Raw genomic sequence first — 15,700 nt, forward strand, 5'->3', positions numbered from 1 at the left:
TGGCCTCAGCATCCATCTCCTTCTCTCCCTGTATTTTAGACAGGGGGGCTAGCTGGGACTAAGCTGCTCCAGCTCCATCAATGGGGACTGACCAGGTTAATTTAATCAGTGTAATCTCCCTGCATTCATTGCTACAGTGGTTTATGAAGGGGTGGACACTTGGCATATGATGGTCAGAGTAACACCCATATACCTTGTCTGGAGGTTGGGAAAAGAGAATTCCCTCTTGCACTGGTCCACGCAGGATGTAGATATGAGGCCTGGGATTTCTTACCAGAGTCCACCTGTGGATGCGGCCAACACACAGGGGAACACAGAGCTGTGTATAATGCAGAGGAACAGACTGGGGCCCCAACCAAACCATACCTGGATTTACCGTAAACAACTTATCCCATTCAGGTTTTAAGACGGTTTAAGTTGGGGTTTCTGTTGCTTTTGCCAAAGCAGTTTATTGAATAACCACCATTCACAGTGAACTCCAAATGGCAATGGAAATCTGCCTAAGGTTCTGATATTCGGTCAAACCTAATGTGTATTTGGCTCAGAGGTAGAAACATGCCCTGTTTTTTCAAGTCTCAGCTCAGGAATCACCTCTTCTGGTTGACACACGTGTTTGTTCATTTGCCCAACAAATAGAGACACCGCATCTATTATGTGCCAGTTCCTACTCTGAGTGCCGAGGTTTCAAGCATAAATAAAACGTGACTCCCGTCCTTGAGGAGTTGCATGGGGAAATAATACAAGCAAACCAACTAATGGAAGTTGGGGGCGAAGGCTGTGATTGGGGTGAGTATCAGGGGCTACTGGAACACAAAGGAGGGGCCCATAGGCATAGGAGCCAGGAGAAGGTGCTGGGAAAGGTCATGGTTAAACCAAGTTCCAAAAGCATTGCCTAAGTCAGTAGTTCTCAGCCAGGAGCAGGTTTGCCCACCAGGGGACATGTGCAATGCCTGGAGACATATTTTGGTTGTCACAGCTGGGAGGGGCTTCCGGCACCTCATGCATGGGTAGAGGCCAGGGATGCTGCTAAACATCCTATAATGCACAGGACAGTGCACCGTATGAAGAAACTCTACAGCCCTAAGTGTTAACAGTGAGGAGATTGAGCAGCCTGGACCTGGATGAAGCAGGTAGGAAGGGAGATTCCAGGCAGAGCGATGCATGCGTGCAAAGACCTGGACATGGGAAACCACAGGACAAGTTTGGGGAAGGTGTTCAGGCTGGAGCCAAGGGGGTGGGTTAACGAGTGACAAGCGTCAGCTAGAAGGGCATATCTGAGCCAGCCAGAGCAGAAAAGTCCTGAGCTGGGAGCTTAGAGTCTGAGTTTTATCCCCAAAGCTATGGGGAGCTCCTGGAGGATTTTGAACAAGAGTGTGTGTTTTAGAAGGATTTCCCCGGCAACTATCTGGCAGCTCAGCAGTGGTGAGTAAAGGAGACTGTACTGGGCAGTGGCTATGGGACAGACAGGAAGGAACAAACCCTCAGGAGCACTCCCCCTTCCCATCCAAGTTCATTGCCACAGCATGTTGCATGTGCCTCTACCTCTCTCCTCCACTAGTGTGTAATTACCTGGCCATGCACGAAAATTAATACATCTTTCCCTTCTCCACAGGGCCTCACACAGGTAGGTACAGTGGAATCTCACAGAAGGCTTAGATGCTAATGCTAATGCCAGCCGGCAGAGTAGGTAAAAATCATATAGAGAGAAGCCCTTGAAAATCTCTTAACTCATCCACTTAGTGTAGCCCATGTAGCCCTGTGCATACAACCTTATACGGTAATAGGGAAAAAGAAACATATAATCTGCAATGTACAATATAAACAAAATACATGCAAAAGCTAGTTTCTTAGCTTTATTTAAATTTTGTTTTCCTTTTTCTTTCAGGGCTTGTATTACTGAATTTACGTACATTTAGTGCGCATATGCTGCCATGGTTCCAATGCACTCAATAAATGTGCTAGAAGAAAGAAAAGGAATGGCAATTCCCAAGGGGTGTTCTCGTTGGTCGCTGGCCTCCAGCTCCTGCAGGGGCTTGGCAGACATGGGTGGCCCAGGAGTGCATAGGATTGTAAGGAACCAGTGGACTCTGAGCCATACTGCTTAGGACTAGAAGATGGATTCCCCCAACTGCTGGGCACACTGCCAGCTGTCAGCCCTCAGATGTCAGCTCTCGCAGGGAATTGCCCTTGGCTGAAGAGAACGGCCTCATCCAAGGACATCCAATGACTGGTCCATTCTAGAGTACATATGCACAGCTGCTTCCCAAACTTGAGACAACTCTGCAGGGCCATCTGAGCTGCAGAGCCTCCATGGGGTCAGCTGAGGCCTTGTAGTGTCTGTACCATAGCCCAACTTCTAAATCTGCCTAAACCTGCTTCCTCCTCTCCCTGCCAGTATACCTAGAACATGCTGGGGACCCTGGCCTGAAAGAAGTGGCTACCCTAGGTCAAGAGGGTAGGAGGTCCCAGAGTCCGGGAAAAATGGGGATGGGCAGGCAGGTACCAAGAATAAAAGCAGACAGGGTCCAGAATGCAGGGAATCAGAGAGAAGATGCAGGCAGATAGCACTGGAGTGCTGCTAACAGAAGGGAAGTTGTTTATCTCCGGCCCAGTGGGAAGTTGCCTACAGGGGAGGGAAATTCTTGGCCTGCAGGGGAGGTCTGGCTCTGAAGGAGGTCATAGGCCATCCTGAAACCCCTCCGCCTCCCTCTCAAACCTGCCAACAAGCATCCCACCTCCCACTCCTGACTCACCAAGTGGCCTCCATCACTGTGGGGTTGATAAGTATCTTTCTGGGCAGCCATCAACCTGGTGAGATCCGGACTTTACCTAAAGACCCCCTTCACTTTCAAACACCTCGATCTCTTTGCCTCAGGCTCTCCCAGGAAGCCTGATTCCCCATGAGCAGATATTTCCCTTGGATTAGAAGTCCCTGTTAAAATATAATGTACTGTAAATTAAGTCAAGATAACATATCAAGCCAGGGTCATTATAGCTTATGTTAGCTGGGAGAGGTAAGAGAAGGAAATGAAAGGCTGAGATGGGGGGCTATGGAGGAAAGTTTTGGGTGAGATGCTAAGGTGGTAATGGTGGTGGGGTCAACACAAGAGCACCTAGGTCAGGGGGGCAACAAGAAGGTTGCTTCTAGAATAAAGGACAAAATCTCCAAATCCAACCAATTGCTTCCCAATGAAGCAAAGAGCTGGTTGTATCCTTAACTGGGACCACTCCATTATGCAGCACCAGGGCATTCCTGTGGTTGGCCTTGGTCTCTGTTACACCAAAGCTGTAAGATGCTGGGGCAGGTATGGGAAGTGGGTGGGCAGAAGAGATTTCTGTTAATAATAGGATTACAAATTTACCTAGGAGGTCCTAGACTTGCCATAAGCTTTGTGAGCAGTCAGGGACTTTCCACATAATATTTCATTGCTCGACAAGTGGAACTCATCAAAACAACCGTTTCAATTCCTTCGTCTCCTTCCAGTAACCACTGCTCACCTGTAACAAAGGAAGCTAGCTGGCTGCATTGTCAGCCTTGAGGCTTGACATCAGACAATGCACCCAGGCCTTCTTCAGCAGGCCTTTGTAGACTGAGCTCTGAGAAATGGGCTCATTTTCCCCTTTGGGATATACCTTTATTCACTAGATGTCCCAACTGCTTCCTGAGTATTGCCCTGCCTGGTAATTTTTCTCTCCTTTCGCTTTCACCTGGTGCCTGCAGTGGAGGTAATGGACAGGCAACCTCCTTGTAGCGTGCATTGCTGTACTGTTGAGGCTGAATGGCTAACTTCTATCTCCTGGCCTTCCAGGAGGCTGCGGCTGCGGATGAGACTTCGGTTCTGTCAGTTAGATGCACCTGTGTACACTTTGGATGGAGGAAATGGGGCAGGCCCATCTTTCTGCTGCCTTGGCTGCTGGAAGCTGGGTTGCTGAGCACCACAGCCCTTAACCCCGACTCTATGGAGTTCTCTCATTCCTGGATCATGCTACGACTGAGTTTTCTTAACCTCGGTGTTCCAGGGCAGGCCACTTCTCCACCTTCCTGCTTGAGGAAGAGGCAGCCGCCCCTCCTCAGGGCCAGCCCTGTGATCTTGTTCTAGGAATCTTTCCAGGAACATTCCTTCAGCCCGCCCATGATTTTGTGAGCACCTAATTCCTAAGAGTCATTTTTTTGGTCTGTTTTAAACAGCTTGATGTTTTCAGTTTTCTGCAGCTGGACTTTGCCTGATACCCCTTTTTATAGATTTACATGTACTTTTCAGCTGTAGAAGCATCTGGTTTCAAACATTTCCCCAGAGAAGGCCTCCGGAATGAGAACTAATGACTGTGATCATCTCTTTGAGATGCATCAGTGAATCAACCATCCTTTTTAACATTTGCAAACCCACTGCCCACATTTTAGGGTCTGAGCCCACTGCACTGGCAACTACCTCCAGTGCATGGAACTTTAGGTAAGGTGCTAGAGAGAAACGAAGAGAAGTAGTTTGTAAAAGTCCCTACTTCTGAGAGGTCAACATTCATTTTCAAAGTTATAATTCAAACAATAAATTTCAGAGTCTCCCTCATAGCCAAGGCACATAGCTGGCTCCCTTCCTGCCACCTATTTTTAAACTCCAAAAACAGATCAAGGTTGAAGAGGTGCATTTTTCTTTCTGGGGGATGATTTAATGATTACTTGCCCTTTGGAAGCAAAGGCTTCATATCCACATACTGGGGTAAATAATTTGACTGATAAAGGAAAAATCTCTTAGGTGTTTATTCTGCCTGAGAATCATATTTGCAGCATTTTTTCTTTTCCTCACTGTTTCATTATTTTCCACATGACTTTCATTCAGAAAATAACATTTTAAAAATTCTTTGAAATAGAGATATTTTTGCTTTTACACATTAGGCTGACATTTTCTTTTCTACCTGTTTTATACATAGGGATGAATTAATTTCAATGCCAAAGTTGGTTTAATAATATGATCTGGTCTTTTGGGAGTTTGGAGCATCTTGTGAAAATAACACATGCGGCTGGGTGCGGTGGCTCAAGCCTGTAATCCCAGCACTTTGGGAGGCCGAGACGGGCAGATCACGAGGTCAGGAGATTGAGACCATCCTGGTTAACATGGTGAAACCCCGTCTCTACTAAAAAATATACAAAAAACTAGCCGGGCGTGGTGGCGGGCGCCTGTAGTCCCAGCTACTCGGGAGACTGAGGCAGGAGTGAACCCGGGAGGCAGAGCTTGCAGTGAGCCGAGATCCGGCCACTGCACTCCAGCCTGAGCAACAGAGAGAGACTCCGTCGTCTCAAAAAAAAAAAAAAAAAAAAAAAGAAAATAACACATCCTTCTAATAAGAATGCGTCCTTCTAGAATATTACTACCACGTGAGGCATCGTTACTGCCGAGAGTGTACTACATCCCTTAGCTGGCAGTTTGACCAAAAGGTTGAAGATTGTTGCTGTAAAACACAGTGATCCCAAACCCCTTGGAGCTAAGGGTCTCCCTCCTATAGGCCCTAATAACTCTTGCTCTATGGGAACATTTTGAAACAATCCATGCTGCTACAGTCCTGGTGCTAAGATTGGCCTGTGTAGCATGTATTTGCTTATTTACGCATTTATTCATTTATTTTTACATTCAGGCTTTTCCTTTGGGACTCCAGTCATCTTTCAAAAAATGCAAAATTAAATCAATCTCCCAGTGCTTTTGCTTCTACGGTGTCAAGTTTCCCCAACCTGGCAGAAAGGACTGGATATTTTGGCAGGGCTTCTAGATCCCCAGACCCAGTGGGAAGAATGACATGTTTCCGATTGAATGACCGGCTCACTGCTGTGCTAATGGATTCTTTTGCCAGAAGTGCTCTGGTAATTTTAGAAAATCAAGAGCTCAGAAAATGAATGCATTGTTTAAAACTATGATTCACTTTTATTTCCTACTTTACTTGCTGGTCCATGTTTTGCTTGTGTGAGTTATTCATGTAAGAATGCTTGTGAGCCCTGACATCTAGCTGCTTCCAGAGGTTCAAAAATATAGGATATGGATTATATTACGTAAGGACAGATGTATAGTGAGGAAGGATGAATATAGAAGCCATACTGCATGGTGGTTAAGGGGAGGGGCTCTGGGGCTGGATAGGCAAATTATATAACTGGCCTCAGTTTCTTCATCTATACAACGGGCATAATGAAAGCATCTACTTGGCTGATAACTATGCAAATGCAATGAGATAATACACATGAAAAGTCTAGAATAGGGCTTGGTCTATAGTGAGCAGTTGGTAAATATTAGACATTTTTCATATGATTAGTATAAAAAGCACAAGAGGAGATATAGGTAAGCAATTTCATTCTTACAGTCAACAGTCTTCTTTTTTTTTTTTTTTTTTGAGACGGAGTCTCGGTCTGTCGCCCAGGCTGGAGTGCAGTGGCCGGATCTCAGCTCACTGCAAGCTCCGCCTCCCGGGTTCACGCCATTCTCCTGCCTCAGTCTCCCGAGTAGCTGGGACTACAGGCGCCCGCCGCCTCGCCCGGCTAGTTTTTTGTATTTTTTAGTAGAGACGGGGTTTCACTGGGTTAGCCAGGATGGTCTCGATCTCCTGACCTCGTGATCCGCCGGTCTCGGCCTCCCAAAGTGCTGGGATTACAGGCTTGAGCCACCGCGCCCGGCCAACAGTCTAAATTCTTAAAGCCATTCCCGAGATGATCATTTTTCTCTTAAGGGGGCTCATCATCATATTTTTGAGATCACATGCACTTCTCAAAGAAATATCTATTTTAAAGAAGTCTATTAGAATAAAGCAGGCTTCCCCTAAAGTAACATGTACTTGGTATACTTATACATGTCTGTGAGGGTGAGCAATCTCCTCCTAAAAATCATCTCCCTCCTTCTATTGTTCTAGGTAAGTTGCTAACATGACATTCCAAAGGTATTAAGTGAGTCCTGCAAGTCATGTCACTTGGTTAAGAAACGATCTTCAATGTTCTCTTTTTAAGGTTAATAGGGAAACCTCTGACCCATTTCCTCATAACTGTCAAAGTGTTTTTGCCTAGAATCTCACAAAAAAACCCTATTAATGCCAGTCTTGAAATAAATTAAGAATCCTACTGTGTCTCAGATGCCTGGGCAGATGAAAAAGTTCCCCAAACTAAGCAAGCATCGAGGAAGAAGGTTCACTGTTGGTGGGGAAAGATTAACTGGAAGCTTCCAATGCCCGATTTTTAATCACAGGCTGATTATCAAATTGCTGAACGAATTTGGCATAGGAAATATTTTTTATAAGGAGAAAAATTAACATTGAATAATTTAACCTAGCAGAAAAATAAAAGATTTGCCCAAAGCATCTGTAATTTTATAAAACTAAACTACCAAAGTGTTTTATGAAAAAGGAAAAAGAAACAAAAGATAAGGGTAACACGACCAACACAAACATCAAGTTTAAATATAAGGAGGGTGATTAGAAATTCAAATTAGGTAGAATATCTTTGTTTTAAATTGGACCATTAAAAAATCCCATTTTAAGGCTTTGTGGCAAAAGATGACTAATCCTGAGGGGGAAAAATATTGTTGCCTTCTAATTAGCACGGTATATTTAAAAAAACCAAGTGTCAAACTACAATTTCTCAAATTATAAGTTTATCTAGATATATTTGAATTATAACTCTTATTTTAAAAAATGTTTATTTATATTTAGAGAAACATTTTAGGGGAATGGGAAGGAAACACTGTTCACAAACTTAGGTGTAGATTCAAGATCATGTGAAATGCTGGGGCAGGGTGAGGCATTACTGTACCTCTCAGCACAGGACCATTCACCTGAGCTCATGGGTCCAAAGACAAGTCACGGGGTGCAGGCAGCTGGAGAGGAGGCACCAAATTGCAACTCATCATCTGGGGAAATCTGACGGGATTAAAATAATTTCTGCAGCTTGGCCACATCACTGAACATAAGCATGTGCTTTGTCACATGAAATGATCAAACCGCCCTGTTGGACATCTCATTGTTTCCATGGCATACCGAGTAGTTATGAAATCAGGAACAAATCCAACTTTTCAACATCGCTATGAATTAAAAGAAGCCTGTGTTCAAGTGAATTCTAACCCATGGCCACAGTCCCTACTGAGTTTCTAAGGACAGAGGGGAGAATAAATTCAGGACATTTAGAATATCCATGGAGTTTAAGGTCCGTAATGTGCTATTCATAACACGGCACAATTCGGAAATCATGATCCTTTTAGCAATAATCTGTTACTCTGACACATTCCAAGTAGTCCTACTTTGGAAACTAGGTAATAAAAAAATAGAAAATGTTTTAGTGCCTTTTAAAATTCCACAAATATGTGGTAAACCGAAACACAATGGGATGCTCTATCCCCCTTGCCTTCAGGGGAAAGCAAAGCTTGTATTCACCCAGCCCACCAGAGACTCACATCATATCCGCTGTTGCGGATTCCACGCCGGGGTCGCTCCCGAGTCACCAGAAGGTCCATCTCGGTTTCCCCTGGACTCGGGCTGTTCAGAGACTGCCGGCTTCGGTAGACAGAGTTCTTCATCTGTTGCCTGAAGAAAATTCAACAACTGTTATGATGCAGCAAATGCCCTGACAGATGGAATTCTCCACTGATCCAAAGTACAGGCAACCAATGAAGGGTGTGGATTTGCCTCACAAATCTCAGAATTGATGGTATTTATTCCCAGGATATAAGGGTCTGTAGAAAGAGTGAAATAAAGATTTTTTTTCCAGATGCTGTAATCATTTGGCTGAATTGTAAGTGTTCTTTCATATGGAAACTAGGTAACTACAATCAATTGCAACATTGCAACCTCATTTAAAATTCTGCTGATGGCAAGACCAGGGGTTCTCCCTTGACCCTCTAGGACAGCTAACGCTGATGGAACAAACTTGCCTTTGTTGACTTTGTTGACTCAGCAACCTCCTGTTCCTTTTACTCTTTCTGGTTTCACACGCAGGATTCTATGATATGTTAATAAACCCTGTAGCTAGTGGGCTGCTTAATATTATGACTGTGGATAGATTTCTTTTCTGCTACTACCACAGTAGATTTCCTTCTGGACTAAGAAGCCATAAACCCAGACATAATTTGGGGCTTTTCCATTAATCTGCCCTCACATTCACCCACCCACCCACCCATCCATCCATCCATCTGTCCATCCACCCACCCACATCTATACATCCACCTACCTACCCATCTATCCATCCATCCATCCATCCATCCATCCGCCCACCCACGCACCCACATCTATCCATCCATCCACCCATCCATCTATCCATTCATCCATCCACCCACCCACCCATCCATCCATCCATCCATCCATCCATCCATCCATCCATCCATCCCTCATTTACTGAATGTCTACCATGTGCCATGCACCATGGAAGATGATGAACATCCACAGTGAACAAAACAGATTATGGCCCCTCCTCTCCTAGAGGTTACATCCTAATGAGGCAGACAGATAATTAACACGGTAATTACAGAGTGATAAGTGCTATTAAGCTCTGACAAACAAGGACTAGGATGGGAGACAGTTTAGGATGATCAGGGAAGGCCTCTCTGGGGAGGTAACAATTTAGCTGAGTCCTAAGTGGAGCTGGCCACATGTTGATCTGGGCACAGAGCATTTCAGGCCCAGGGAGTAGCACATTCAGGGGCTCCACTCAGCTACTGCTAAAAAATTCATACATTTTTCACCCCTGTCTTGTCTCCACTTGTCATTAGAAAAATCTTTTCAAAGAGTAGGAAGTAAATAGCAACATAGTGAGGACAGTAGCTATGCTTTTCTTCTTCCACAAGAGGTAATTTTACAAGTGGGAATGAGGCTTACTGGGGACAAGTGAGTTCCACATGATCCTGCAAGATGGCAAAGGGACACCACTTCCTTCTCACCCAGCCATAAGTTTCCCTGTGATTAATTTGCATTCTAAGACTATCTATCTTTGGAGAACTCTCCAAACATTGCCTTTTTTTTTTTTTTTTTTTTTTTTTTTTTTTTTTTTTTTTGATAGGGTCTCAATCTGTCACCCTGGCTGGAGTGCAGTGGTGTGACCTCACTGCAGTCTTGACCTCCCTGGATGAGGTGATCCTTTCATCTCACCCTCCTGAGTAGCTGGGTCTACTGGCACATACCACAAAGCTAGGCTAATTTTTTTGTAAATTTTGTAGAGACAGGGTTTCACCATGTTGCCCAGGCTGGTCTTGAACTCCTGGGCTCAAGCGATCCACCCACCTCAGCCACCCAAAGTACTGGGATTACAGGAGTGAGCCTCTGTGCCTGGCCAACACCGCCTATGTAATGTCTCTATTCTAAGATGCTAGCTATTCATGGGTTGAAGGTGAAGAGGCTGTATTATTTCTTCCCAGTGACTATGTGGGAAGCCCCAGAAACCTGGCAGGCAAACACATTTTTTTCATAGACACACAGTAAGTTAGTCACAGAATTACAGTCATACATAGTCTAGGAGAGGCAGTAGAACTCTAAGGCAAAGCATTACCCTTGTTATTAGCCTTGGGAATAAAGCAGACACCACTGGTTCTAGACCTTCACCATGAGGAGCTTATACCTGCTCAGAGAGCATCTGTTGCCTTTGCTTGCCTGTTACCCGTGGTAACCTTCCTTTGGTAAGAGCATCGTGATGTCACTTGGGGGCTCCCTTTCCTCCAGGGGTAGGCATGTGACTCAGGCTGGACCAATCCCAGCATTGCATCCCCATGGCCACAGTGATGGGTCAGGGGCTGGGCACCTGACCTGAGTTGTTCTGGTGGGACTGAGTCTCGGGGCTTTTGCTAGGTCAACTAGGAAAGAGGCGTTCTCTTGGCATTGGGGTTTCTAAGAAGATAGGATATATGCCAGGAGTTGCTGACAGCCAGTGTGTCACTATGAGGTAACAGCCTGCCTGAAAATGGGGGCAGCAGAGAGTGAAAAGAGAGTAAGATCTAACATAGGAGACATCGTCTGACCCCTGGATCCAGCCATGCCAAAGCCTTGACCTTTCCATAATGCTCAATAATACATTCCCCTTTTATTTAACCAATTGTGCTGGATTTCCATCATTTGCAGCCCAAAGAATTCTGACTAATTCTAGTACTCACAAGTGAATAGTATAAACTGTGCCCTACAGTTGTCTGCAGTTGCAGGCTTCCTTTAGGGAAGCCCAACCTCAGTGAGCAGTTGAAACAATCTGCTCCAAGTGATTCACACCTTCTGCAGACTCCAGAAGAATTCTCATCCTTGACCTAATTACACATCATTTTTGGGAAAAGGCAGACTTTACAACTGTCTTGAGATTATCAATTAGCCCATTTAGAAAAGATTTACTAATAAGGCTGGTGGTGGAGCAAATACTAAGATAAGCAATTGACACTTAAGTAGGTTATTTTGCAAGTGTTAGAAATACAATAGCAAGAGTGTGTAAGCCCTGTCAACAACTGTAAATGTAGGTAGCACTGAAGTGTATACCAGTCTATTTTTCTCTTGAAGGCAACATCCCCTTAAAATATACAGCTTAAAGACTGCTCTTAACATGGATTTCAATTTCCAGACCACCAATGCAGGCCTGGTGTGCAAGCATCTATTTAAAAATAAATTAGACTCTCAGGTAGAGAAATTACCTATTTTAATAAGATAGCATTCCATTAGGTATATTCATTTCTTATTGATATTTTGCTATATACTTATTAAAGGCAATACATTTTGAAGCATGCAAACTTGAGAAGTAAGTTTTTTACCTCTGAAAATACTGCTGGGTGGGTAATGATGAGTTTTACTTGTTTGTTAATCCCAACATAGTTTAAGAAAGTAGTTCTCAAATTATGTTCTCCTTCTATGGAACCCCAGGGCTCCATAGAGATGGCCTGGGAAGGACTGAGGAGCAGGAGGAGGCAGCTCAGCTTCCATCAGAGCAACTCCATCTTTATATATTATTACCTTACGTTGGGTTCCCTAGAAGCAGGTTCTAGAATGATTGGAGTGTAAGTCATTTATTTGGGAAGTGGCTCCAAGAAGCACTAGCTGGGGAGTAGGGAAATGACAGAGGGAAGGAAGGAAAATCAATAAAGGGTATGATATGGAGTAGATTTGTGTTTTGGGCAATGGAGGCTCAAACTCACTGGAAAAGTGTGGGGGACAGTTGTTTTACAAGGTAGGTTTTATTATTATTTAGGTATGGCATGGCCAATAGATCAGGACATGACTGCCATTAAAAATATAGCTTGAGGCCAGCCACAGTGGCTCACGCCTGTAATCCTAGCAATTTGGGAGGGTAAGCCAGGCTGATCAAGAGGTCAGGAGATTGAGACCATCCTGGCCAACATGGTGAAACCCCATCTCTACTAAAAATACAAAAATTAGCTGGGCATGGTGGCGCCTGCCTGTACTCCTCCCAGCTACTCGGGAAGCTGATGCAGGAGAATCACTTGAACCAGGGAGTTGGAGGTTGCAGTGAGCCAAGATAGTGCCACAGCACTCCAGCCTGGTGACAGAGGGAGACTCCATCTCCCCCACCGCCCCCGCCCCTGCCAAAAAAAAAAAAAAAAAAAATATATATATATATATATATATATAGCTTGTTACACTCACAGATCCCAAGAGGAGGGAACAGGCCACACCACAGGGGAGTGTGACTAATCTTGATTGAATACTTTTGGCAGATTTCTGGGGCACAAGGGCCGTCCTGAGTTGTCTGGTACCCGGCCCTGGGGTAATCAGGGCAAGCAGACAGTGACTCAGAGTAGAGAGCCCTGTGAGACCATACAAAGAAGGCAGTTGGTGTTTGGGCTCTGCACTGGCTGCTTTGCACATGAAAGGCGTGTTTGCAGGTGAGTCCTTTATTAGCACTAGGAATCCAGTAGCCTGGGGAGGACAGTTTCTCTGGGGTCAGCAAGGCCGCAGATGTCCAAATCATCAAATATAGAAACTAAAAAATGTAGTTATTGCAACAGTGTAACTTACGCTTCCAGTTCCCTTGCCAGGAGTATTTATCTACCAGTTTCCATCTGTTATGGACTGAGGATGCTCCACAGTGTCTTAACTACATGACACTTCTGGTTGGTGGCTGCCATGAAAAAGCCTTTAAGTCGGAGTCACAGATGCCTATAGTGAGTAGGAAGCTGCTGGGCTGGACAGGCACAGGGAGAGCTGAGGGCATGGACTGGGGCCACCAACAGCAACCATCTTAATTATGTTACGTACTTTGTGTCTCAGGGTAAGAGTTTAAAATGTAAAAATGAGGTGTTCTGATTTTTTTTAAGGCTCTGAAAATGATTTTAAAAAGATTTAGTGACAAGTCAACACTTGGAACCTCAACTTTGTCTTTTATTTGATTTAATTTAGGTCTTAAGGTAAAATTCTGGTTACTGATTGATCTAGTTTGCATATTTGTCTCCACCCATATCTCATGTTGAATTGTAATCCCCAGTGTTGGAGGTGGGGCCTGCTGGGAAGTGACTGGATCACGGGGGCGGATCCCTCATGGGTTGGTGCTGTCCCTCCAACAGTGAGTGAGTTCTCGTGAGATCTGGTTGTTTAAGAGTGTGTGGCATCTCCCTGCCCCAGCTCTCTTTTGCTTCTGCTTTCCTTCCACCATGAGGAAAAGCTCCCTGAGGCCTCTCTAAGAAGATGCTGGTGCCTTGCTTCCACAGCCTGCAGAACCGCAAGCCAATTAAACCTCTTTTCTTTATAAATTACCCAGTCTCCTTTTCAAAAGAAGATATACATGTGGCCAACAAGCATATGAAAAAAGCTCAATATCACTGATCACTGGAGAAATGCAGATCAAAACCAAAATGAGGTACCATCTCATACCAGTCAGAATGGCTATGATTAAAAAGTCAAAAAATAGTAGATGCTGGTGAGGTTACAGAAAAAAGGGAACTCTTACACACGTGGGAGTGTAAATTAGTTCAACCATTGTGGAAGGCAGTATGGCAATTCCTCAAAGAGCTAAGAACAGAACTACCATTTGAGCCAGCAATTCCATTACTATTACATATTCAGAGGAACAGAAATCATTCTACCATAAAGACACATGCATGAGAATGTTCATTGCTGTACTGTTCACAGTTGCAAAGATATGGAATCGACCTAAATGCCCATGAATGACAGATTGGATGAAAAAAAAAAGTGATACATATACACCGTGGAATACTATGCAGCCATAATAAAGAAAAAGATCATGTCTTTTGCAGGAACATGGATGGAGTTGGAAGCTATCATCCTCAGCAAACTAATACAGGAACAGAAAACCAAATACTGTATGTTCTTACTTATAAGTGGATGCTAAATGATGAGAATTCATGAACACAAATGGAACAACAGACACTGAGGTATACTTAAGGGTGGAGGGTGGAAGGAGGGAGAGAGCAGAAAAAATGACTATTAGGCAACCAACCCCGTGACAGAAGTTTACCTATATAACAAACCTGCCCATGTAACTTCAAACCTAAAATAAAAGAAAAAAACAAACTACCCAGTCTCAGCTATTTTTTATAGCAATGCAAGAATGGTTGGCCGGGCACAGTGGCTCACACCTGTAATCCCAGCACTCCAGGAGACCAAGGCAGGAGAACTGCTTGAGCCCAGGAGTTCGAGACCAGCCTGAGCAATATGGCAAAACCCCATCTCTACCAAAAAAAAAAAAAAAAAAAGAGAGACTGGCCTAATATACTGATGCTACCTCTGGACTAGAGCATGATTCCTTCACTTGTCCTGCTGTGGCTTGGTCACTGAAAGCAGAACCTCTGGAGGGTTGTACTGTGAACAGTAATTAACAGGTAACTCTAACCTGTGATAGCAGATAAACAGTCAGCAGTCTCTGGAGTCAATAGCAGAATGTGTCAAGAATAATACCTCTGAGCTTACCGAGGTTGTCCCTCTCTTTTTTTCTGTCTGTCCCTTCCCATTCTCATCTCTGGCTGATCCTATCTCCATTCCTATTCTTAGCTCGCCCAGTTTATGGCTATCCATATTTTCCCCTTAACTGGTCAAAAATGTTTTAAAAATTATTTTTGGTGTTTTATGATCATGAAACCATTTCTTCAATGAACACTTGCTGAGAATTAGCTACATAATGCATGGCATTAGCAGGTCATCGAAAGGTCCCAAGAATCTGGCCTGCACCTGTGCTAGGCAGAGGAGATGCCTCTTTACAAAAACAAGTCTGGTTCATTCTTTGTTCATTCCCTTTTCATAAAAAGCCTTAACTGAAATTTTTGTTTCTCAAGTAACTTCCTAGCTAAGTTTAATTTGTACATGAAAATGATTATGTTAATGCAATTCATAAAATTCAGCCCCACCTCTCACCTTGATTTTGTGGCTTTGATTCATTTTCCCTGAGTGTCAGCAGGAAATCCAGAAAAAACAGCTCCCATCCCAAAGACCACTGAAGTAAAACCCCCTGAAGCACAAAATAAAAGCTAAAGAACCAATCAGCCTCCCTATAAAACCCCCATCTTTTTTCTTTTTTTTTCTACAGGTATTAACACAGTGACACAGGCATTGTGAACCCTGTCATGGTGTGATTTTATATCAATAGCTTGTCATACCAACCAAGCCTAATTAGAAGCATGGTAAATTAAGCACTGGTTGAGAATTCCCTCTTTTCTTTATTGAAAATAAATTATGTTGATCCAATTCATAAAATTTAGCCCCACCTCCCAGCTTGACTCTGTGGCTTTGATCCAAGCCTGTCACAGAGTCA

General features: G+C 44.0%; 1 protein-coding gene across 5 annotated transcripts in view; it reads right to left on the minus strand.

Annotated features, from left to right (window-relative positions):
- LOC105471528 (KIAA1549 like) overlaps window positions 1-15,700 on the minus strand; it is a 288,631-nt gene that overhangs the window by 40,268 nt on the left and 232,663 nt on the right. For all 5 annotated transcript variants that reach the window (XM_011724030.2, XM_071074893.1, XM_071074894.1 and 2 more), the window contains one exon: window positions 8,415-8,544. In XM_011724030.2, the coding sequence (XP_011722332.2) occupies window positions 8,415-8,544 (130 nt within the window). The remainder of the gene's footprint in view (window positions 1-8,414; window positions 8,545-15,700) is intronic.

Source organism: Macaca nemestrina, chromosome 12 (assembly GCF_043159975.1).
Source record: "Macaca nemestrina isolate mMacNem1 chromosome 12, mMacNem.hap1, whole genome shotgun sequence".
In the NCBI taxonomy this organism is placed as follows: Eukaryota; Metazoa; Chordata; class Mammalia; order Primates; family Cercopithecidae; genus Macaca; species Macaca nemestrina.